Below are 25,730 nucleotides of genomic sequence, written 5' to 3'. Positions count from 1 at the left end.
AATGAGAGTTAATACAACACACAATACACACACTCTCTCTATCTCTCTTTATCCCTCTCCCCTTCTCTCTCTGGTTCCCTGATGCAGCAGATACAACTGATTGAGCTTTCATTTCTACATTTTCCCCATTTTCCTCCGTCCCATCATTTATAACAAGGCTGATCCATTAGAGAGTTAAAGAAATAGATGAATGAATGAATGAAAACAGAATGAATAAAAGCCCTCTGCAGCAACTACTCAATGGGGTTTTCGTCAGCATCCCTCCCTCCCTCTCTCTCTCACTAGACCTCCTTTTATTGACTGAGATGATTCATAGTTCATCACTTCCCATGACAGAGGCGCTGTGAGTCCCGTCCCCTGGAAGTGAACCCACCAGCACAGCTGTCTCTGCTCTTACACTGTGGAGAACAATGTTTGTATATCATGCTATTGCACACACACACACACACACACACACACACACACACACACACACACATAGTGTTAGAGAGAGAGAGGCCTATGGCTGAATCACACAACTGAAATGACAGGCTTGTGACCATGAACACCAAAGAGAGGGTCGGCGGCCTGACGGAGCCGTTAAGGCTATCATGACTCCTGCGTGACTCATAGATTCTGCAGTGAAGGAGGCTACAGGAGCACTGAATGTGTTATTTGTGATTTAACTGGGCTACGTGTAGCTCTTTAATATTCATATATCACTGCAAGATTCATCGTGAGACATTTTAAGATGTCGTCAAGAGGACTGTCAGTCTGTTGAAGCCTGAATTGCTGCATTTTGAATAGCGAGACACCGGGGGGAAGATTTGCGGAGACATTTGTTGGACTGTTTTGAGACAACAAATCTGCGCTGCATACAATTATGGATGTATTCCCTCCAGTGGAAGTTGCTAAGCAGGCATACACTGCAAATTCTCCAGAGTTAAATATGCCTTGTCAAAGTATATGAACTCTTTCAGAGTTATTACAACAACAGCAAGAGTCATTACAACAACAGCCGGAGTAACATACCCTCCAGTGTAGGTGAAAATATTCAGAGTTAAAAATGTTCGGTGTAAATATTACATTGTCAAAGTACATGGACTCTTTCAGAGTTATTACAACAACAGCTAGAGTAAGATACACCCCAGTGTTGGTGAAAGTGTTCAGAGTTACCAGACTGGTGTACTCTGGAGAGTACTCTGTACTCTGGAGTGCTCCTCCTCCTCCTGCTCATTTCAAAACGGACCAAGATGTTCTTAGCGCCATTTTGCACTCGTTGAAAGACTGAGGTAAGTTTCTCTTCATCACTTATTAAACCGAATTTGAGCATTTCAGCAGAAGCAGCATTTTAGGATAACTTTATATTGTTGTTCAACATACACTCCAGCTGGTTTTAATAATCAACATACACTCCAGCTGGTTTTGTGTCTTAATATACTGAATAACACCGAGCTAACGTGACCATGTGGAAGGCTAGCTAAAATGTGTCAGCAACATTAAGCCAATTAACGCTAACTAGCTAATGTCAAACTATACTTGTAATATCGGCTAGAGGTGTCAATGTGGAGCAGTGAGAGTTGCGTTCTTATTAATGTCCTTAGATTACAGTCAAACACAAAGACTGCATGTGTAGGGAGTTAGCTGAACTAGCTAACTAGCTAACAAGCTATCCGGGGCTAACAGCTAACACGTGCGCGGGTAAACACAAAGTTCTGCATTGCTGATTGATTTCATCATAATATAAGAGAAAACAAGCAAAGAATGTAATTTAAAAAGAACTTTACTTAGGAGCATGATATTAATATTAATGCAATATGTTGTGATCAGAATTGAGAGACTGTTTATCAAGAATTGAAATGGCTGTTTTTACACATTTTGGTGGCCCTGATTTATCTTTGATCACCACTAAAACATCTCCCATGCTGTAAAACCCTGCTATATCACCATGTCTCACAGCAGAACTGTAGAAGAGGTAGAATGGCAAATTGCTGTGAGGCTGATGGCAACGCATTGTGGTAGTTCTTAATTGTCAATAAGTCTTCTGTAATTCCCTGATATAAGCTAACTGACTTTATTTCCCCTGTATTCCTTTTAAAGTTACATGACATTTTTCTACTTGTTTTTTTAGATGTCCGCGTTATGTGCTGTGGTCCAGTGATGGTAAGTATCATTTTAGATAAGTTAATATTAACATTAGTCTATGTTTACACACATGTCAAAATGGTTTCTGCTTGCACGTCTCAGAGACTCCACACAGTCCAGACAGTTACTTTGATTTTGAAATTAGACAAATTACCTTTTGGGCATTTCCAGAGGTCACAGCAATCAAGGGCTGACTTGTATTGGTCGGCTTAGTTGAGTTTGTTTCTCACCTAACTGGTATCTAGGGACAACTTTTTTTTAAGATGATTAATGAAAGTTGCCAGACAGCATGACCAGATTGATGGCATGGTTTCATATGGTATGACTCCCTGTTTGTGTTTTTTCCCTAAGCTTTCCTGAAGTTCTCCATCCCACCCGTCACCAAAGGCATCAGAGTATATGATGAGACGGGAACTGAGGTGGATACAGGCGTCTTTGAAGAAGTAGCACAGCAGCCCAACGCTGGTGTATTTACTATCACATTTGACAACGGTAAACTTCTATCTTAATTCCCATTTCTTTCAGCATAGTCCAATGAATATTGAATAAGACTCAGTTACACGTTAAGGTTGTGATAAACTGACAAATGGTAGGTGTTTATTTTTCTCTCTTCCCTCTCTTTCCTGAACTACACGTAGATTCCCAGGGAACAAGTTCGTCCGGCTCTTCTGAGGGGACAACTTCGTCCGCCAGTCCACTGCTTGATGTCGTAACCAATTCAGTGCTGGATCTTTCAGGCTGCCGCCCTGATGATACGGTCATCCTGAAATTTGTATCCTGCGACTGATGATACAGTCATTCTAGATGATGATTACAGCCCTTCCAGAAAACGGCAGAAGGAAGATCAAGATGCCAAACGTGTAAGTTGATGTGTAAAATGTATGTTGTGATAGCTTCCTTTGAATCATTTTGGATCATTTAAGTGCCGTTTTAGGCAAAATTTAAGATGTTGATGTTTGCAATGTGTCCTCTAGGGGGTAATCTAGGTAGCAGGATGCGATGGCCTTAAGGAATTTGGCTGTTTGTATGAAATTTAATTTCTGAAACCCAACTTGAATATTTGATAACAGAGTAAAGTAATTTATTGATCATTAGTTGTTGGTTGTCTGGCTGAGGTAATCCTGCTTCCATATATATCCTCCTAATGGAATTTTCCGTCGTCATTTGTATTTCCCTACGGGTGGTTTGTTGTATTTTAGTGATGGTTGAAAAGGAGTTATTGTTATTCAACCTACAGACAATTTTCTATCATCTGCCACCATACTGATAGATTCCAACCAAGATTTTTACAATTCAGCTACTAGGGCTGTCACTTTTCTTAAAGGAGAGATTTGCTAATTTTTAACCTATCTCAGTCTATCTGCATATAGTATGAAAAATGCCCGCATTTGTTGTAGACATTCTCTGGGGCACAGCGACATCATTTGGCGTTTTTCACACTATATGCGGATAGATTGAGATAAGGTTGTAAATCGGCAAATCTCTCCTTTTAAAAATGTTATTTGAACACCTGCTGGAATAGAAAACCCACTAATCTCTGGGAAGTTGAAAGTCCAATAGTAAATCTAACAGCACTCCACATAGTGTTATAGATGGAATATTTTAAAGCCATTTTAGCATGTTTGAACAGTGTTTCAAATGAAAAATGTATTTATTTTTCGGCACTTGAGTTGGCAACAGCAGTATAATGTATGAACATATAGTCAAATCTTCTAAAGCCAAATATGTCTCACCACTGGAAAAAAAAATTCTGAATTTGGCCAATTACTAAAGTCAACACAAACACACATGAAGGCAGGTGCACTCTCACATCACAACTCATTCAGTGGCCAATTCGATAATATTTTGGTATGAATCGGTTGGTAGATTCCAGATGATAGTGAAGTTTGTTCTGGGTTGAAAATAGCTGGAATTATCCTCTATGTGTATCCTCTGAAATGCACTTTAAACAATATTTTTCATTGTTAAGAGAAAATAGTTAAGATTTTACAATTTGAAATATACCATGTCTTCTAAGAACACTGTTTTTCTTTTCATCTCTTAAACTGAAAGTGAAGTTTTATTGTTATGTAGCTCGTGTTGGTGTGAGCATGTCTCAAACTACATTTGACCTGAGGATTAATGTCTTTATTTTTAATAAATTTGTGTTAAGACATGGATATAATGGTGTTTGTTGTTTCTTCCCTGCAAACATTTTTAGTTTTACCTGTTTTAAGTATCAGGTGGACATGGTAAAGTAGAAAACGCAAAACACTCAAAACTAATTCTGTTGAAGAATGCATTTTATTAGAAAAGAACTTATTGTATGTGTTGAGGTAGCTGATGAGATGCCAGTATTTTGTAAAATCAGGACTCTTATTGTGAAAAATGAACAAGTAATACTTGGTGTTGGGTAAGAATAACACTTAAAGGGAGTAGGTACACGAGTAAATATGTTTTAACACTGGCAGGAGTCATTAAAAAATCAACACTGTTTGGAGTAATTTCTTAATCAACACTCAGTGTTAAGTTGGTTTAACACTCATGAAGAGTAAATTAATAAGAGTTAATTATGATTAACACTTAAAAATTCAGTGTCAACTATAAATAACTCTATGAGTGTTATTTTCGTCATAGTGTAAAACTTGAGTAACACTTCTCAGTGTAGTGTAGTGTAAAATATTAACTCTTTCTAGAGTTGAATTGACTGAAAATTCAACACTATGTTCAGTGTTATTTTAACACTCCGTAGATAGGGACCATATGTTCACTGACTTAGTGTTAAAATTGACTCTTTAAGTGTTGGATTAACACTGTCGATTTTGCTGTGTACATGCTGAAAAACATCCTGATTCTGCATTCTGGGGCCCATAGAGCATGAGCATTAGAGTATTTCTATGGATGGAGCCTGCACATATGAATCGTACTGATATAATTTAGTGATACCGTCTTCAAGGCTTTTGACATGTCAAAGGAGGAAAAACACAGGTGCAAATTATAAAATCAATGACGAATAAAATCCACTTCACTGAAATGGTGCATTCAGGGTCGTCGTCATTCTGCCATCATGTCTTACTGAGACACTTGAATAGATTTTAGTAACACCTGTGCTTTTCCTTTTATGACTAGTCAAACTGTCTGAAGTGAAAAAGGCCTTTTATACCACATCATTTATTTGACACACTGTAGCCGTGTTTCACATCATTTTATCTGCATTTTGACATATGGCATTAGAAAAGCTGTATGGAAACGGCAAAAATTGATAAATCTTCCTCAATTGCGCAAAAATGTTTTTACGCTCGCTTGAGGTGGTTTCTGTATTTTTCGGAAAAAGATTTAGAGCGCTAAATGAGATATGGAAACATATTTACCAAATATATTTTACATTTAACTCACATGACTAATCAGCTGTTTCCGCTTTCGGCATCTTCCCGATTATTCCTGTCTCCATTTCTCTCATAGATGGTTAGATGGCCAAAGGAAACTTGTGTTGCTTCTGGTTCACAACCTCTTCTTCTTCTACTCTGTTTATACTCTTCTACTCTGCAGATTACAGCCATGCGTAGCCTATAGCGCAAACTGTACGGAGTTTATTCGCTCCTAACCAGTTAATGGAAACCTGCCTAATTCCCATTTCTTTTTTGCGACATTTCAAAAGTTTCTTTAAAAAGGTTGGTGAGTCTTGACCTTAAGTCAGTTATTGGTATGAGTCATCACAGGCCAAAACAACAGCAACTGGTAAAGGTCACTCAAAAAAAAGCTTTTTTTTTCTTCAGAAGATCCTTCCAGAAAGCCCAGTTATCATTCCAAAATGGATGAGGTGCCTATTTTGGAAACAAGATTCCGAAAAGTACATTGATGCTTTAGATTTTTTCTTGTCATTTATGCGATAAACTAAGATTTTGATTTCTATTTATTTCTGGTTAGATAATCAACATTGTTGGCTAGTTCCGTTATTCCGCTGGCCAGAGTCTCCACACTCAACACAGCTCATCCTAACAGCATTCTTGTTTCCAAATACCACAGTGTGATTCCTTCTTGAAGTCTGTGTCCAGTCAAAAACACAACCCAACATCCACATCTGTTCAGTCTCTCCTTGTCCATTTCAGAGGGTAGTAATGGTCAACATGGCTGTAAAGATAGACAGGGTGTCCATCAAAGTTTGGGAAGAGAGTTTGTGTTGCTCTCTCTTGCCCTCAACTCAGCAAACACCATCAATAATAGAAGCATTCTAGTTTTCTACAGGACTTCTTGCTGACTCCAGAGATATTGATTGGTGATATTCAAGGACTCAGAATGGGTACAGTTGTTTGGAGAAGTCAACAACAGCTGCTGCTGTGTCACCACAAACCTCCATAAGGTTTTGTCTCACGACATGAAGCGCTGTTCATTGGACAAAGAGCGCTGACACATACTAATGAACAAACACATGCTTTCAAGGCTTTTAAATCAATAAACCTTCAAGGATGTTGAAGTGCCGTGTGAGGCTTCATAACACAATGGATGTGTAAAGTTTCACTTCAGATTCACAATCAGCTTTAGTGACCAAGTAAGTGTACACCAGCCTGTTGAGATGCAACCGGGCTTTCCATTAACTACAATGTGAACCCATCCGCAGTCACAGTAAACACTCAGGGAAAGTGCTGTGGTGACACAGGACGAGCTGTGTGTTGGACCCATCTACCTCCTCTCCTGTCCACCATAAGATGTCTTTCCCACTCTTTATTCCACGTCACTAGCTCTGAGCATAGCATATTCACACAGATGTGTTTACATTGCACTCAGTACAGACTACATGGGGTGAAATGATGCGAAAACAACATTCATATTGCATGCAAAATGACTTGTGATTACTGTGTCATTCATACGCCATTGAGTGCGACCAGGATGAGTAAACTGTGCAAAGGGTGCTGAATTAATATGAAATGCTTTATATACAGTACAGTGTCCATAGATCTGTATTTAACAGTGACTTGTGTAGAGGAGAAGTTTCTTCATGCAAGGATGTATCTTGTGAGCCCATGAGAGTCGGGCACTAAAGGTGTGTGACACATCAATCAGATGAAGGATGTACAACTCACCACTACAACTGTCACTGGCTAATCAAAGACGAAGAGGAGGAGGAGGAGGAGGAAGAGGAGGAGCAGTCAACAAATTAAAAGGAGAAAATAAAGGAGAGAATGTAAAGAGATAATAAAAAAAAAATAACAAAAGGAATCTACGCTTGGTCTTTGGTCAGTGGCCGAATAATTATTTTATGGATGGACTCGAGAAGTCGGGAATATAAAAAAAAAATCCTGCTGACACATAAGAAATGATTCATCCGGCTTTGATTCCTCTGCGTAGCAAAGTCGAAAAGTATTTCAAATAGGATGAAAATCTGCAGCGTATCAATTGAAACACTCAGCTCAGCATGCTGTTCTGTTATATTTCTGATCTCTACCTCAAATTCTCTTTTCTATTGCACACTTTCTCCTGTCTCCTCACCCTTTATTTCTCATATTCCCCCTCTCTTCCTCCCAGTACTCCATCTTTCATTTTCACTCTATTCCGTCCTCTTTGATTCCTCTCTTGCCTTCCTTCTTTTCTCTATCCGAGTCTATCAATCTCCCTCTTTCTCCCCATCTTTCGTTCCGCCTCTCCCTCATCCCAACGGGGTTGTCATGGTGATGTGTGCAGCTTGGCATTACATGTGTTTTCATTAACGCTGTACATGACCGGGGCTGAGCCACAACAAGGCAGCAGAGGCTCGATGTTTGAATACAGAGCTGCCCTAACAGGGACGCTCAGAGCGGACGGGATGGACAAGGAAACCATGTAGATTAAACAATGACAACAAGAAACTAAATATTAAATAAATATGTGTCTATTAACAATAGTTCAAACTACTATGTATGATGTGAAAGTGTCTTAAATATGTAATAAAATATCAAATCCAGGGTTGAAAATAACTCCTCATCAAGCGCCTGATATACAGCAGATGATGGATGTCTGTGAGGAAGAGGAGGAAGGAGTGAGGGAGAGCAAGGGGGATGAGGAAAAGACACAGGGAGAGAAAGATGACAAGTACATGTTGGGAGATGACTGGAAAGAGAGAGGGAGAAGGAAGGAGGTGAGGAAAATGAAGGGAGGAAGACAGAAAAGGAGGAAGGGGAAGGACAAGAGAAGCTGGGGATGAGGAGAGGAAACAGACAGCTGAAGAGGAAGCAGGGAAACAAGAAGAAAGAGAGACAGAGGAAACAAGGAGTGATGGAGAGGCAGGAGGAGAGGAGAGAAAATTACAGACGGAGAGGAGGATGATGAGGGGAAGATAGAACAAGGATGGGGGCGCTGGGTGGAGGAGAAGAGCAGCTATTTCAACATCAAACAGCATCGGAAGGAATTTAATGTTCCTTTTACAGCTCCATTTGCATGTTCATAAGCAGGAGTGGCAGCTCCTGCATCAGACACACATGCACACAAACAGACACACACTCATATTAGCACTTCACTCCCACCATCCCACTGATGCGGCTGCCTTCATTAGCACTGATAGGACGGGTCGCAGCAAGGATACCGGGGGAGTGTGTGCATGTGTGAGTGTGTTGACAGTTTTTACGGCGAAGGCGGCGGAAGTCACGGAGCCAGAGGAGATCCGCTCGCCGTTTACTGATAACCTTTAATTTAGCATGCAGCAAACGCAGCGAGTCAACAGCGCATCAGGAGCACCTGCCCTCTGCTCTTCGGCTGCAGGTGAATCGGAGAGAGCGCCGCCATCTAGCACTGATTAAATAACGTCTCACGCAATGTGATTGTTCACGACTCCTTGTGGAGAAGGCTTCCTCTTGTTCTCCTTCCTCCAAAGGCAGGTCAGAGTCAGCTGCCCGCAGCGTGAGGTTGTGGTAATGTTGTGAAGTAAGCATGACTGAAAAAGATTAACTGTGTTTCCCTGCCATGATAAAGACCACATGTTGGACAAACAGCTGTAAAGACAGTAGAGGTACAAAAAACAATTCTACAACACCAAGTAGGAGCAGTGTTTCCCCCAAAGTAGGCTCAAGTACAAAAAAGCTACTTTTTTGGCTGGGTTTCCAGTTCAGAGTGATCATTCGCTGTGTTACGTCTCCACCCAAACACCAGGTTGTACATCACATCCAGGATGTAACATTCATTCTTAAGAGGCCTTGAATTCTTTGTTTTGTGTATAAAATGTGAGTTTTGAAGTAATTTGGAGATGGACTGAGCCATGCTAACAATTCACTGGACTCATTAAACTCCATGCACTCCAGGATTCATAAAAAAGCAATAGAGATATCAATTAAGCGTAGTCTGAACACACATTCTTATTCAGTTGTCAAAGCAGCCATCCACCTTTGACTACAGTACAAGTAGTCCACAACGATAACTTTGACCAAAGTTGCTTTACTTGACTTGTCCACATGTGAGCTTCAGGTACCGGTGAGACAATGCAAAGCTTTGTCAGACCCCTCGGCGTCACATTTTGGTCGCAGTAAACATGTGCTCAATGTTAATGGTAACGAAACAAAAGCACTTAGTTAGGTTGAGGGAAAAACATCATGGTTGGGCTTCAAACTGCTCCGTTTGTTCAGTGAACGTTGTGAACACGGGACATGAATGAACAGCTGATTGTTATATGGAAAGTGAAACTTAACACATGGGACATGAACAGCGGTCTTCTGGATGAAAGCCTTGTGTTGTTGGACTCATCCACCTCCATAGTTAATGAAAAGCCCGGTGCGTCTCATACCGCCGCTAAATGGTGCCATGTGTGGTGGTATCGAAAGCCGATTTCACCTGGCAGAGCACGCTGCAGGTAGATCATGTGTAGGGGCCAATTCTCATTTGTTTGCCAGTGTGCTTTGCCGCCCTCTACAGGTTTGGAGTGTGTTGATGGGGGATAAAGGCCTGGCCAAGAGAAGGCCAGGTGCCGCTGATTGGAGGCACACAACTTTAAACTTCTGGGTTTTGTAGCTGCTGCCTTTTGTTTTGATTTCATGTTTTTGATATGTTTAAAGAATGTGGAATAAACCCATTTAACGTTCAACTTTAACTTAATTTTTTTGGACATTCCTCATTTCCTGTTTTTTGCTGCTCAAAGCCAGTCAGTGTTAAACTACAGTACTCTCAATCAGCCACCATCATGGAAGAGGCCAAAAGGTCACTACATCATGATCAACTGATTAAACTTCCAGTATGTTTGTGATGCATTTATGTCTTTCTGTTAGTGTTTCTTGCATGTTTCCTGAGAGTATGTGTGTCTACCTGTGTACTGAAGTATTCATGCATCTGCACCTCCATGAGTGTGTGAATATTTGCCACTTTCAATTCCTCCACCTCTCGTGCTTGCTCCTCTCGTTCCCTCGATCCCACCTTCCCTCCTTCCTTCCTCTCTTTCCTTTCTTCCTGCCTGCCACCATACATTATGCGTCCCAATCCAATTATCCAATTTACATGCAAAACGCTGCATCAGATGCCTTCGTGACTGCGGTCCCCGGAGGAGCCGAGATGGGAGACAAAGATGGGCAGGAGAGCAGAGCAGATAGGTAGATTGATGGACGCAGCACTAGAAAGAGAGAAAGGGGTGGGAGGGATTTAATAAGTGAGAATGGGGGGATGAAAAATGAGAGAGATGAAGAAGTAGAGCAGAGAGCGGGATGTGGGGGGCAGATTTGTATATGACTGGGAGAGACAGAGGGAGGGAGCATGAATGAGGAATTGATGGAGAGTGACTGGCTGGATGATTGAATAACAGCCAACTGAGTGACGGACTGAAAGACAAACAAACCAGATAACTGACTGAGCTAATGGATGATTGAATGAATGAACTAATCAATAAATCAATCAATTAATCCACCAATCAATGGGATATTCTGGCTTCATACAAGTAGGTTTTTATTTCATAGTTTTGGCCATCATTCTGGTCAATAGCACTTTACTCACTGAGGGGGAACTGTAGAGATCTGAGAACGACGTCAGATGACGTCAGACAATTTCTTTCAAACAATCCCCCTGGTAGTCAAACATATTTAGAAGAGAAAATTAAGGAAAATAATACAGCATATGTATTTCCCTAAATGTGTGTTGCAATCACAATTATAGACTCACTTGCTTGTTCAACTGTTTTATGGAGTGTAGCGTAGATGTGGTACAGACAGTGTTCCTGTGCACAGAGGGATCATTACAGACCCCTTCTTACTCCAATATTGTAGGATATGTTACCAAAAGTTATATTTTTGGCTGTACCGCATAGGGGCCAGCCCTACAAACGCAAAAGTCTGTCACCGAGTGACCGACTGAGTGATGAAGTTACCGGATTGGTCGTCCGAGTGTTGGTGTGTCCTCATTGGCCGTTGCTCTTCCAAACGTACGTGTACGTGTAGGTTTGTTACGTAACTGACATAAGAGGTGTTAGTTAAGTACGTCAGTTACATAACAAAATTTAGTTAAAATAAATTGACGTTGACTTTTGGTTTCACTAGGGACACGGACATCAGTGTCCTGGGTTTGTTTGACCCATCCATCCAGCCCGACCTCCTCCCTACATAGACTTTGTCACTCTTTATACTACTATGTCATCTGACTTCCTTAGAGGCGGCTCTGCTCGTCCTTGCTTATGATCACATGGGTTATATGCAAATTATAGCGCATTTCTTTTTGCAGGTATAAGAAGGAGCGGTGAATGAGAACAGGCTGCTCTCAGAGCTGAGTTTCTTTATGTCTGTGTACATCAGTTTAACAGTCAGTGATTTACTCACCAATTAAAGCTTTCATTGAAGGATGTGTTCAGATAGGAGTCTGTACTTGTACAACACTCACATGCTTATATGTAGATTGAAAGAGATCTTGGTGGCTTTATTAATTATTTTTTTCCATTCTGGCGATAAAGTAGCTACAACTACTATATAACATAATGTACTATAACTACTGAATGGCTCCAATGGAAGAGATGGGAGCAACATCTGCAGTCCTTGTCGCAGTGCAAAAATGCAAACCAGAGTTTTTTAGGAGACTTCTTTTAAGAACAAAATTCTTGTGTTATCCCTCCACAGTAGGCCAGCAGGGAAACGCTTTCCAGGGAATCTAAAAGAGTGAATTTCATTAGAAAAAGACTAACTTTGGAAGAAACCCACTCGGCTAACTCAGACTCCTGAAGCCTTGAATAAGCTGCAGCTGAACTTTGAATTACATTTATGCATGGAAGAAGGATTTTCTTCCACATCTCTTCCATTGCAGCCATGCCAGAAACCTGACCTCACGGCCGGCACGGAGAGGACGAATGATTTCAGAAAAAAGGGAATGAGATTAGATTTATTAAACGATGGGAAACGGTTCATAAAAGGCTCAGATTCTACAGAGAGAGCAACTTCAGGACAAGGGTGTGCTTTTATGTGAAAATGTGAAGGCATCTGCTTAACATACATGTTGATCTGTATTGTTTCCTGTGTATCAGGGTCATAAATTAAAAACAGTTCACTCAAAGCGAAAAAATACCCTTGAAAGTTCATAAAAATAATACGGCAAGAAAATATATAATAACTTTGTGCATGTGTAGTTGTGGTGCGTTTCTGTATATACTTGGGACTAAAACTGCAGGAAGACTGAGCCGCATGGTAGCTCGTCACATAATTGGTCAGAGCGGATGAGGGGGAAAAAAAAGCATTAGTGCGGCCATTACCCCCGGCAGAACCATTAACAAAGCCTTGGTATAATTAGACAGTAAAGTCGACCCTCCTTTTTAAACCCCCCCAAATTATTACCAAAACTAATCCTCGGCCTGCCCTCCCATTGGCTCTTAGCGTCTCTATAAATGATCCTGATTGTTGAGGACATGAGTCATGTAACTTTAACTCGACTCCCGGGGACGCACCTCATGTATGTTTAAGGCGGCAGGGAGGCACAACATGACGGGTCAGTGCTAACACACAGAGACGGCACAGAGGGAGGAAGACATGGAGGGAGAGACGGATGTACATCATGGCCAGCAGCTACGTTTGTCTACTCCTGATCCAAGTCGTCAACTGTAAACCTCAGGTTTCTGTCGGCTCTTCAGAATCAGACATTTTACACTCAACACTCACCAATTATACCAGCAAGAGGCAACAACAGGCAGCCAGAGAGAAGCAGCAGCAGCAGCCTCAGGAGAGCCTGAGAAAAAGCTGAAGTGAGTTAAGGGCTGAAAGACTGGAGACCCTGTTACTCTCAAACTGTTACAGCAGTACTGTTTAAGCTCTCTCAGACTTCATGTGCTGAATGCAAAAAAGCTCAGACCCATACTGTATGTGCTACAATATGGAATTCTGGAAAATGTAGTAACCGATAAGTAGAAGAGGACAAAGCAGTATATAAGCAGACAAAAATTGCTTTGACAAAACGAAAAGTGTACCGTCCTGTAATTGTATAAATATATTATGTATAAAAACCAAAGACTGTATATAAGAAGTTGACGTAGTGACCGTGACGTCCCCCATTGGTTTATGGACTGCCGTTTTGAAGCCTCAAGTTCGGCATTTTGGTCATCGCCATCTCGTTTTTTTGCAACCAGAAGTGAATACAACCAAACCGAAAGACATTTTTATGCGACCAAAATGCACAATTAACTTTCATGAAGTGAAAACACACAGTGAAAGGGTTAAAGTTGTAGGACGAAAACACGGACAACTCCCAGACCGGACAACGCCATTGTAGCGACCTGTCAATCACAAGGTAGCCCCGCCCTAAAGCATCCCCTGCTTTATGGTCTATCTGACTCTAAATGGGACCATCATTTACTAAATGAACATCATGCTGTATTGAAGAAGACTTGAAACTAGCGATTGAGACCATAAACTCATGTTTACAATGTTTACTGAGGGAATAAATCAAGAGAGAATTAGGCTCATTTTCTCATAGACTTCTATACAACCAGAGGAGTCGCCCCCTGCTGGCTGCTAGACAGAATGCAGGTTTAAGGCTCTTCAGCATTGACCTCACTTCTCAGACCCAGAGGTTGCCCTCCCTGTCGCCTGTCGGTCGAGCTCATCCATCATTTGAGAGCCAATCATCTTGCGTATCGCTACCAAGATTCTACCAAGATTTGACCGCCCTGCTACCAAGAATGGCGACAGCCAATCACCGTCCGTTGCGTCTACCAAGATTTGACCAATCACACTCGCTATCGCTACCAAGATTGACGCCGGAAGCCACGCCCCTAGAAATCAACGTCAGGTCCCTTCAACGGAAAGTCAAGTCCTTCACCAGCATTTCTTTTCGACCCGACGTCTTTGCTATATTTTGGGTAAGTTCATCGTTAACCATTTATTGAAAATATGTGGTTTACATTGGTGGCGAGCCAGCACGCTAGCGAGCTAATGTCATATCCACGTAACCTGGCTATCTTACACTAGTTGAAGTCGTGAACGACTCTCCATTCATAACCAGCTGACGTCAGCTGATATGATACTATGCTTTATTTTTGGCAGCTGACAACACTAGTGTGTTAGCCTGTCTGTTTACATAGCACATTATGTAGTCCTACAGTTAATAACGGGCTGGCTATTTGGTAATAACACTGACGTTAACGTTAATCAATAGTACAAGATAGAAAATACGTAGTCCACAGTTTACCAACGTAATCTATGTTTCCACTCTTTATGTGTGGATCAGTCTATGTATTTGGTATTTTGCTGAGTATGCTAATGTAGCCCCTGTGTATATGAATTGTTTCAGAATGTTATAGTGTTAAGTTACAGGTTGTAAAGCAGTTGAGAATAAGACACGGTAATGCATAGGTCCAGTAAGGTACTCACCTGGTAACTAGTTTAAAAAAATTAAATTGTTTACAGATTCTGTATAGTAAGTACATTATTAGAAAACACTGTATCACAGACAGACAGAGGCAACTAAATGTTGCATAACCTCTTTTGCATGAGAAGTAATGGACACAGAGTGTAATTTATGTTAGTTTAGCTAGATTGGAGATCAGGATACAAGGATGTATTGTCATATGCATAAATAAACAAGTTATCAATGCAATGACATTCTTAGTTTGCTGGATCACTATTCTGTAGTGAAATATACTAAAAGTAAATATGAAATTAAGAAAGAAGAAAGAAATTATAACATAACATATAGCAGGCCATAATTTTACAATATAAGAGGACAGACCAAGCATATTCTAACTGTGTTTTTTTTTTTCCCCCAATCATACAGAATGGAGCCTAAATTTAGGAGGAGGGGGGATGGCCATGCTAGCCTCTTTGACACAGAGGAAGCAAAACGAATTAAGAGGGAGAACAGGCCATGGGTGCGGGCTCTGTCGCCTGAGAGGGTGAAAGAGTCTGCGAAGATGGCTGTTCTGCGTCGCGGTGGAGACCCGGAGAATATGCAGCATGTCCTGGGCCAACATCAGATGCAGTTTGGGATATTCAGGGGCCAAACTTTTCAATGGGTGGCAGAAAATGCGTTGGGGTATGCGGGTTATGTGGTGGCATCAATGTCAGAGGAGTCAGGAAACTCTGATTCACACAACAACCTCGTCAACAAAAGAGCCTTCCAGGGGTACATCTCACATTATCCTGCAGGCCGTTATGCCATCCAGGTCAAGCGGGAGGTGAGATCCGCTAGAAGCCAGAGCCAACCTGCCACTGCTGCTGCTGCCACCTCCACACAGCCGCCCTCCAACTCACCACGGCCCTCAGCCTCTTCTCGAGCTACAACCGCCACACAGCCGCCCTCCAGCTCACCACGGCCCTCAGCCTCTTCACGAGCTGCAACCACCACACAGCTGCCCTCCACCTCACCACGGCCCTCAGCCTCTTTGCGAGCTGCCACCTCCACACAGCCGCCCTCCAGCTCACCACGGCCCTCAGCCTCTTCACGAGCTGCAACCACCACACAGCCGCCCTCCAGCTCACCACGGCCCTCAGCCTCTTCACGAGCTGCAACCACCACACAGCCGCCCTCCACCTCACCACGGCCCTCAGCCTCTTTGCGAGCAGGCCATCTCCACCTCAAAAATCACCTTCGTCAGCCCAGAGAGCCTGCCTCCTGCAGTTGAAAGGAAAGGAAGACCCTGTATGCCTAACAGCAGTGTGGCAAATCCCCACATCTTTGTTTTGCCCCCTAATACTGCAGGGATGGCCCAGCTAAAACAAAGACTGAACATAACTCCATCTGCTGGTCTTAGGCCGCCCTTCCTTGCAGCTCTCGAGCCGCCTCTCCAGGCAGCTCCCCAACCTCTCAGACCTCTCCTGCTTGCGCCCAGACCTCTCCTGTGTGCAGCCCAACCTCACCTGCCTGCACCACAACCTCTCTTGCCTGCCTTCCAATCTGTGGTTCCTGCAGGTTCTTCCCTGACAGATGTGCCTTACACCACTCAAAATTACCACAAGAGGAAAAGACAGGAGGAGGAACAGAGTGGCAAAAGGAAGAGGAAATACTCTAGGAAGAGTGACGCCATCACCTGCAAGCAGTGTCAGAGGGAGCGGGACCCTGCCACCCACCAACAGTACTTTGGGAATTGGTACTGCCAGGCCACAGCCACCGTGACTCTGGCTGAGTGGAGGGCTGCACTTGAAGCCCGGGGATATGGCACAAAAAAAGATATATTATATTATATGGTATTATATTATATTATATTTTATTATATTGCATTATATTATATATATATTATTCTAGTAACAATAGTATTTATAATATATATTTTTTATTGTATTATATATATTCTGTTCTATTTTGTTCCATTACATTGTATTCCTGTTGATTTTATTGTTGATAAATGTATATACCACTGATTGCACTGATTTTATTACTGTACTGTTTTTTAAAATTTGTTTATAATAAATATGTTATTAAGATGACTCAATACAAGTGTTCTTTTTCATTCAAATACAATGTATAGCATACCACTGAATTATATTATATACAATAAATATATATATACTCTTCTAGTAATAATAGTATTAATAATAATCAATTTTATTAGTCTACATTATATTAAATTATATTATAATATTATATATAAACTATTCTGTCCTGTTCCTAAATGATAGGCTATTAATTAATCACAATGGCAAGTGTATAAAGTTAATAGTCAATGCTTGTGATAAACAAAATAATAATAATCTATTTTATTAGCCTATATTATATTAAATTATATTATAATATTATATATAAACTATTCTGTCCTGTTCCTAAATGATAGGCTATTAATTAATCACAATGGCAAGTGTATAAAGTTAATAGTCAATGCTTGTGATAAACAAAATATTGTAATATTTACATACAGCACACACTGCTTAATTTCTACCATAGATTAAGCACAACAGTCAATATTAACACACCGTTTGAACCGCCTTAATAATAAAGCCAATTACATCTTTCATATCATTACAACACGGGATACGAGGCGATGATCATCAGCCGTGTTTTGGTAGCGCGTTAATGTTACTATTTATAGCATTAATAGCTCGACGATCTGCGATAATAAAGCCAATAGGAAATAGCGATAATAATGATAAATGACCGTCATTATAACGGCAACGATAAAAGATCCACCTTAGAACCATCTATGCATGTGTGTTTGCTAAATATTAATGGCATGAGGTTTGGGTGACACGGGTTTCGAGGCGAGGATCATCAGACATATTCTGGTAGTGTGTTACTATTTTTAGCAACCGTAGCACGACCAACCGGCTATTTCCTTGGCGCATGATAGAAACTGTTGTTCTACCTATCCAACACCATGTAAAGGTATTTTTTCCGGCTTCACTTTGGTCAGTTTTACCTTACTGTATATCGTCTATTGGAGTGGACATTTTCATAGATCCACACTTTCAGATTGAGTGCCCGTTTTCTATCTCAGTTTCAAGTATGGTTTCCCACAGGTCTGATTTGATCAGGTCCAAAATTTTGATTCTGTGAAGACCTCAATTTTGCGTATATATAGACAGTAAACTGACAGACTGTAGAGAGAGCGCCCGTCATATTGGCACTGGGGCCTGTAATATCTACCTTACGCCACTGGCCTCAACCATTTACACATGAAAACCATACATACTGCCATAATCAACAAACATACATTGTTTTTATAAGCCTAGACTATCTGTTGACCTTCACAATAAAAGGGAATAAAACTACATCTTCTTACACTGATGGATCTACATGTTACATCCGAGAAGCGAGCTAAAACTGAAGCTGGAAATGAAAGAAGGAAATAAAATATCAGATTCAAGTGGATGCCAAAGGACAAAGCGCAACAAGAAAGGAATCAAAAAGAGAGAAAGAGGAAAGGTGTCTCACCCAATTAAAGAAAACAGAGAAACAGAGTGAATGTATGTGTGAGCCAGAAGAGAAACAGAGAGAGAGAGAGAGAGAGGGAACACAAGCTACACTAACACCAGACACGACAGATGGGAGGGACGACAAGCAGACATGTTGATGAGCGAAGAGGGAAGGTGTTAAAAGAAGAGAGAAAGAGACAGACGATGAAAAGTATCATGACCGGACGTAGAGTCCTGACACCCCTCAATCGTTCATCTCCTCTTTCAGTGTCATTTATCTCCTTGTGAAGAGGCAACTGATGCAAAACCATACATAATGAAAGAAGCTAAAAATAAGCATTTCATCAATGGGATCTGGTGTGTGAGTTTGACCTTTACCACAAGAACATAAAACAAACACTTTTCAGTTTGTTATGGCAGTTGCAATCACACTTAATTACCAGTTTCTTTGAATGCATCTGCAGCTCCCTAAATGATCAAATAATCTGTTCTGTAAAGTGAGTCAGCGTTAAGGAGTGAAACAAACCTGATAACGAGCTCCGACATGTTTCTCACCTATATTTTCACATGCATTACACTTGATAAATATTACTGTTATCTGTTAGCACCGTGGGCTGTAGTTCCAACTGGAAAAGGATTATACCATACAGGCTCTATCACTGTATACACTCAGTGGCTGCAGCTCATGGAAGCTAGAGCTCCCCTGCTGTGTGATGGCATCATCAACAAGTAACAGAAAAGAGGGATTAAGGAGATGGAAATCTCAATAAAGGACACAGTTACGTGGTTACCGTGGTTTTCCGCTCGTCCTGAATGAGTCTGGCTAATAAAGATCACCGTGGTGTGGTTATTAAAAAGAGTGAGAAAGATAGAGCAGGCGACGTGACACAACTCCTTCCTGTCTTTCCTTCTCCTCTGTTCTGACCCATTGGCTTTTTACTTTATCATCTGAGTGAAAAAATAATATGCAATATTTTAATTAAGAGCTAACAATAATATCTTCCTTCTTCATCTTCTGCATCTTCTGTCCCACAATCTGCATTGCTGTGTTTCTATATTTGAGCTTCAATCCAGAGAAAATTACAGTATGCAATTTTAAAAGTAAAGATGTTTTATTAGACTGAGCTACATCCTGGCTGTCCTCTCCCTTCGGTCCGATACGTCTACTGACTGTCCACACTTGTGTGTTTTATTCATTCAGTTACAATGCACTTGGTGTCTCAGTTGTCTGAAGGCATTAAATCCTCTTTACATCCCTCCTCTGCATGTCTGATGAGTCTGATCGTTCCAAACAGGATGTGACTGTGGCGTGTTTACCTGGATTCACCTGATTAGTGTGAAAGAGAGAAAGAACAGGCGATCCTAGTGTTTGGTTCGGCGCAATGTCCTTCACCGCAAAGATTTTGTTACATTATCCTGAAGTGGTCAAAGAATTGTAATAATGTTTTTCATGTGAAATGGTCCTAGTTTCAGTTCTGTTTAAGCCTAACTGAAGTTAAGGCAGTTAAACACCAGTGAGACATGAAATAGTCTTTGAAGGCTCATCAGACACCAAACCACTGCACAGCGGTTTACAATACTGTTTTAACAACTCTTAAACTGTATCATGGCGGGAATTATTTCATCTTTTGTTGCAACAATCACGAGCTAGAAACAGTAGGAATACAGTGTTCTCCTCACAAAGGAATCTACCTGGAACGTGTGCACACATTTGACGGTTACCGGAGCACCAGATGACGTGCTGTTGCAGTTAACAAACCTGTGTTTTTTTTGCCGGATCCCTCTGTGATCCTGCTGCTTTGACGGACTGGCTGTGTTTTTTCATGTAGAGCTAGAGACGGTCTGAACACGGCCTTAACGGGTTAGGTGTAAGAAAATGACGATATAATCTGAAAGGGGTCACTTGCAGTATAATGATCCCATCGAGAATCACCAACTCTGCAGCTTTTCAGAGGTCTTTTTACCTCTTTTAGCTTATTTTTTGTGGGTTTTACAACACGGTTATGGTTCAGTCTCAGCACAATAAGTGAGAATATGACAGGACTGTGTGTCTATCAGGTTGTTGTGGAGTTCTTAAACAAGTGGCCAAAAACAGACATGCGTCTAGTAAACGTTTCTGAACATAAACTGAAGTTGCATCTGTCAATATTCTTTGAGAATTTGTCACTAGTGCAGTGCCTGTTCGTGGGCGTGGCCCTTCAGAGTGTGTGCCTGTTCGAAACGGGCCGATTGCTTAGCTCCCGGTATTGATGCTTGCAGCGTTGACAAGGGGTGTGCCCGTTCAGAGCACGTGCCCGTATGGAGCAGGCTGATCGCATGGCCCCCGGAAGTTGTGCTTGCTTCGTTGTCGAGAACCGCTCATCTCTCGTTGACTCCAGGGAAGTGAAGAAGAGTTCGGTTGCGTTAGTATATCCAGCATCCGGCAACAAAAGTGAACTGCGGTCAATGAGCTGCGGCCTGTAAAGGCCCGCTGCAGACAACATGCTGCTCTGCAAAGCCCTGAAGCTTCGCCCCTCTAACTTTATTAATATTGAACATGTCCCGTGTCCAAATTGCACCAACTTCAACATCGCACATTAGGTGTGGAACGGTACACTAAATTCACGGTTCGGTATGTACCTTGGTAATTGGGGTCACGGTTCGTTAAGTTTTCGGTACAATAGAGAAAACAAAAATAATAATAGCCCAATAATGAATATATCTATTTTTTTAATTAAAAAAAAATGTAAACTTTCCACGGTTGCTCATTGGCCATAATTCTTTCTGTAACAGTTAAGGCACTCAGTGACATATTGTTAATAGAAGATAAATGAATAAGGAAAATAAATATCACAAATATCTGTAATGTAAATGTAATGCTCCATCATAAGATTCTGACCTGTCAGACTGACCTTATGCTTCTGCTTCTGTATTGTCTACGATGAAGTGTGGTCACATACACAGTGATAAACACTCTTATAACATTAGTTATTACTTTGGCATGGTCTGAATCTGCAGTGGGAGGCTGCGTGAACGCTGTGGAGAGGCGGACTTGCAGTTCAGTCTGCTTTTGTTTCGCTCCACTAAGCGACACATTCAGGTGATGCCGTCGTAAATTAAATGTTTGCAGTGAATTGAAGTATAACCGACTTCAGTTTAACACTGTCGGCATGCAGTTTAACTCAAAACGTTGTCCATTGAGCTTGATTAACCTGGCAAAAAGTCAACTGCTACAGCTTATAGAGAACAACTGGTGCACTGCCAAAACTTTCCGGGTGAAACTCGCGCTCCAGAATTTCTGTTCCATGTGTGAGAGTAGTAGACATAAAACGCAGTTTGGGTCACAGGACGTACAAAAAGGGTGTCACAAACCGAACTGAACGTCCAGTACCGAACAGTTCAGGACGAATCCATGTACCGTCCCACCCCTATTGCACATCCTTAGGTCCCCAGCAATACACCTGCCAATTGTGAAGTAGATCGGTTGAACGGTTCTCGAGATATGTAAAGGACACACAGACAGACAGACAGACAGAGATTCCTTGATTTATAGTTCTATTCTTGTGTGTGCTGATTTTGTTTTGTGCCATATGTCAGTGTTGCACCGAGCTGCACTTTGTGAGCTTTATTCAAATGTTATTATTATGAGTTCCACTCTGCTCTGTTGTGCAGCATGTGTTCATTTATTTCATTGCACTGGCTCACATTGTGCTCTGCTGCTGTTGTTTGTAATGTGATGGCCGGGAGCTTCAAAACGATTTCCAAGCAGACAGCCAAATCACCACCATCATCATCATCATCATCATCATCATCATCGTTATATCTGCCTCTGTCTCCTGGCATCTCCATCTTCCACTCACTCCTTCCCTCCATCCTCTCAACTCTCCTCCAGCTCTGCCTGCCAAACTTCCATCTCACACATTTCCTGTCTCCTCAGTCCTCACACACGTTTCCTCCTTTTCTTCTGTCTGTGCATCCTGATATTTGTGTTGCCGGGGTCTGTATACGTGAGCAGCTGCTTGTTCACTGGCTTTTGGGCTTTTCGGTGAATGCAGTCATGAAGCTATGCCGATGTTTTATGTCTTTTTTGTTAAATACACATCTGTCTCAGCTGTCAGAGCACAAAGAGCAGAAAGACTGGCTAATGGAGATTGTTAGGAAGAAAAACAGTTGTATTGTCTCATCTGCGTCTTCTGTGTGTGGATGTTGTTTTCATGTCTCGTTCTAAAGAAAGACATGATCTCTGTTTTGAGGCTGTAAATGGATGGTAAATGGACTTGGACTTATATAGCGCTTTTCTAGTCTTCCGACCACTTTTCTAGTCTTCCGACCACTGTACGAGAGCATCATCTCATATTCCAATCTTAATATTTCAGAAAGTCCATAAATCTATAATATAATTAATAATATCAACTTTGTTTTAATGTCTTGTAATGATTAATTATTCAGAGGAGGTTTGCTGAGCGTGCAATGGCTCCGCTTCCCACTCGTTCAGCAGTATTCATTTAAACAGAGGAGCACTGTTGGCAAGTGTGCAGCCCCATTAATCAACACCATTTGGAGTTTTACGTCTGTGTAAAAGAGGATGCCGTGGATTTGAAAGCATAACTATTGAAACACTACCTGCTATTCAAACCTCAATTTTTCAAAAACAAAGAGAAAGCTGCATGGGAGACATTTTTAGCAGGAGCTTCACAATAGTTGAAAACATCAATCATGTGGGGAGTTTTATTCCCACAATAACAAGCTTTTTGTCTGAGCTCTGAATCAGAACAAGGCTAAAATATGAATTGTTAACAATTTAAAGCAATAAAATGCTGAAAGTCTGTCTTTTGAATGTCAAACATGCGCTGCTTGTAAAGTGTCATTATTCTTCCTGGAAGAGTTTGCAGTTACAATGGATTCTAATCGTACTCCAGTCACAGCAAAAAAACGTGCCAAAACATTGATGACTTCTCAAATCACTCCGGCAGCATGATCTACTTCTGTTGCTCCAGCCCAGTAACCCTAATGCTTCATTTCTACTTCTGCTCAAAAAGCTTGCTTTGTGAAGCTCGCAGTGAGCCGTAGAGACGAGCACCTCCTGAAAAATGTGACTATGCCCCAGGCACCGCAGACGGCGCAGAAGTTTGATTGGACATCAGAGCTGGGAGGTGGGGTTTTGATAAAATACAATGGCCAGAACCAGGCAGACTGCCTGTAAATCCACCAGAGTAAAAGCTCCCAGGAAGTAGCTGACAACCAAAACTGCAAGAGCACTCCAGCCACTGGCGGAGTGAAGAATCACCACTGTTACAAGCCCGGTACCGTGGCTCTCAGAGGGATCCGTTGCTACCAGAAGTCCACCGAGTTGCTGATCGGCAAGCCTGGTGAGGGAGGTCGATCAGGACGCCTGAGACCGCCTGACAAAGGGTTTGAAAACAGCGGGTCCAAATCAAGAAGAAATTACCTGCTATGCACACTCTGCCACAGGACATGTCTGGTACTCGCGAGAGATGTCTGCCCAGAATGCATAGGCGAACAGCTGCAGAAGTACAAATCAGGCATAAGAGTAACGTCCGTATTGGACGATTCCACACATCCCGATTTACATCCTTCAGCAGCAGTAAAGGAAGAAGTGTGATCTAGACCGCAAGTAATCGGTATTTGGAACAAAAGTCAATGCCAACAGCAGGTTTCCCCTACTAAAAATACAATGCAACCATCTTTCCAAGCTGCATCTTTACTCCTCTCAAGTGTATCTACCCAGTGTCTGGAAGTAACCACTCACAGGCTCTTCCTCAAGTAATGATGGTGAATGAAGTGACACTGAACCTTACATCTCACTCTGTCACCATAAAACAACACAAAGTCATTTCAATACTTGTCAAATAGAAGGTGTAACGAGCTGTTGTATAACTTGCACTTTAGTGTTTATCTGATCCCTGATCAGTGCAAGCACTAGTGAGCAAAACCATTTTTTAGCATGACTTTATTCTTCTTCAGGTGCTTTTAGCAGTTACCAATAGATTTGGTTGCATTTACAACTGGACTTCAGGAGGCTCTACGCAGATCTGTATCCAGCCAGGCAAGTCTCATACACCGGTCCTAGCTATACATATGAAAAGTAATGCAATATCCCACAAAATCAGTGTGTTTTATTAACGTAATTGTGAAGCAGGATATATAAATAGCGGAAAACACTGCGCAGGGAGGAGGTTGGGGTGGATGGGTGTGTCAAAAAACACCAGACTTTGCCCAGGAGACCAGCGTTCGTGTCCCGTGTGAAACCAGAAGTCAAAGATGATTTGCCACGTAACTTACAGAAGTAACGCCACTTCCGGAGTTATTTTAAGCCAAAACACAGTTTTTTTCCTAAACCTAACTAAGTCGTTCTGTTACCTAAACCTAAGTAAGTGGTTTCCTGAGAAGACGGAAGTTTATTTTGAAAAGACTGTATGCATGTAACGAGTGGAAATTGACACGTGTTACTTGACATTCGTAGGAAAACGAGGACTTGTTAGTAAGATATCATACGAACCGTTGTATGAGAATACGTTGATCCAGCACAAGACAACAAAAATCGATGCAATTACATTTGTGATCTACTTAAATAGATCAGGCCATCTTATACACCGTTCGTAACTACAAAAACGTTTTGCAATATTCAGTAATTCGTATATAACCCACATAATCAATTCCTATGTAATCCATGTAATGGTGAGCCAGGACAAGTAATGTCGGATTAAGAATGACAAAGTCTGCGTTGGGAGTACGTTGGGGTGGATGGGTGGGTCTAAAAACACAGGACTTTCACCCAGGAGACCGCTGTTCATGTCCCGGATGAAACCAGAAGTCCAGAAAATTTAATTATTTGTTATGTAACTTCCGTACATTAGTAACGCCATGTCCATAGTTATTGTAACCCAAACCACAATCTTTTCCTAAACCTAAACAGATAGTTTCGTTGCCTAAACACTGCAGGGGTTTGCGCAGGTGCACTGATCGCTTGTGTTGCTGGACATTCATAGGACAACGTACGAAAAATAACAAAAACACTTTTCTTAAGATATCGTACAAACCGATATGTTGAATATATGCATATGTGTAGCCAAGACTGAACTAAAATGTATCGAATCACAGCTGGATTTTATCCAGATATGAGACTTAAAATGAGAAGTGGAGCCTTTAATATTCTCAATGCAGAATTCATGAATTATTATAAATTCAGAAGCTCCCAGTGTTCCCAAAATAAAGATGTTTTTACCTGAACGAGGCCACACAATTGTTCAAAACACCAACAGGTTGAGTTTTATTTCTATGTCAGCAACACTTCAGTCAGAGCAAAGCCATTTTTGATAAGGTGCTCATCTCCCTAGAGAGTATAAACCCTTCACGTGTTACAGGTGT

The 25,730-nt window shown here is 41.4% G+C and overlaps 2 protein-coding genes across 3 annotated transcripts in view; one reads left to right on the top strand and one right to left on the bottom strand.

Moving 5' to 3' along the window:
- Positions 1-25,730, bottom strand: part of grin2da (glutamate receptor, ionotropic, N-methyl D-aspartate 2D, a) — a 317,340-nt gene that overhangs the window by 119,645 nt on the left and 171,965 nt on the right. The gene's annotated exons all lie outside the window — the stretch shown is intronic.
- On the top strand, positions 14,241-16,138 carry LOC141754071 (uncharacterized). The gene is made up of 2 exons (XM_074612892.1): positions 14,241-14,377; positions 15,292-16,138. The coding sequence occupies exon 2, from the start codon at positions 15,293-15,295 to the stop codon at positions 16,136-16,138; it is 846 nt and encodes a 281-aa protein (XP_074468993.1). The 5' UTR covers positions 14,241-14,377; position 15,292.

Source organism: Sebastes fasciatus, chromosome 17, assembly GCF_043250625.1.
Source record: "Sebastes fasciatus isolate fSebFas1 chromosome 17, fSebFas1.pri, whole genome shotgun sequence".
In the NCBI taxonomy this organism is placed as follows: domain Eukaryota; kingdom Metazoa; phylum Chordata; class Actinopteri; order Perciformes; family Sebastidae; genus Sebastes; species Sebastes fasciatus.
The sequence above is the reverse complement of the archived record's forward strand: the minus strand, read 5'-3'. Positions and strand labels throughout refer to the sequence as shown.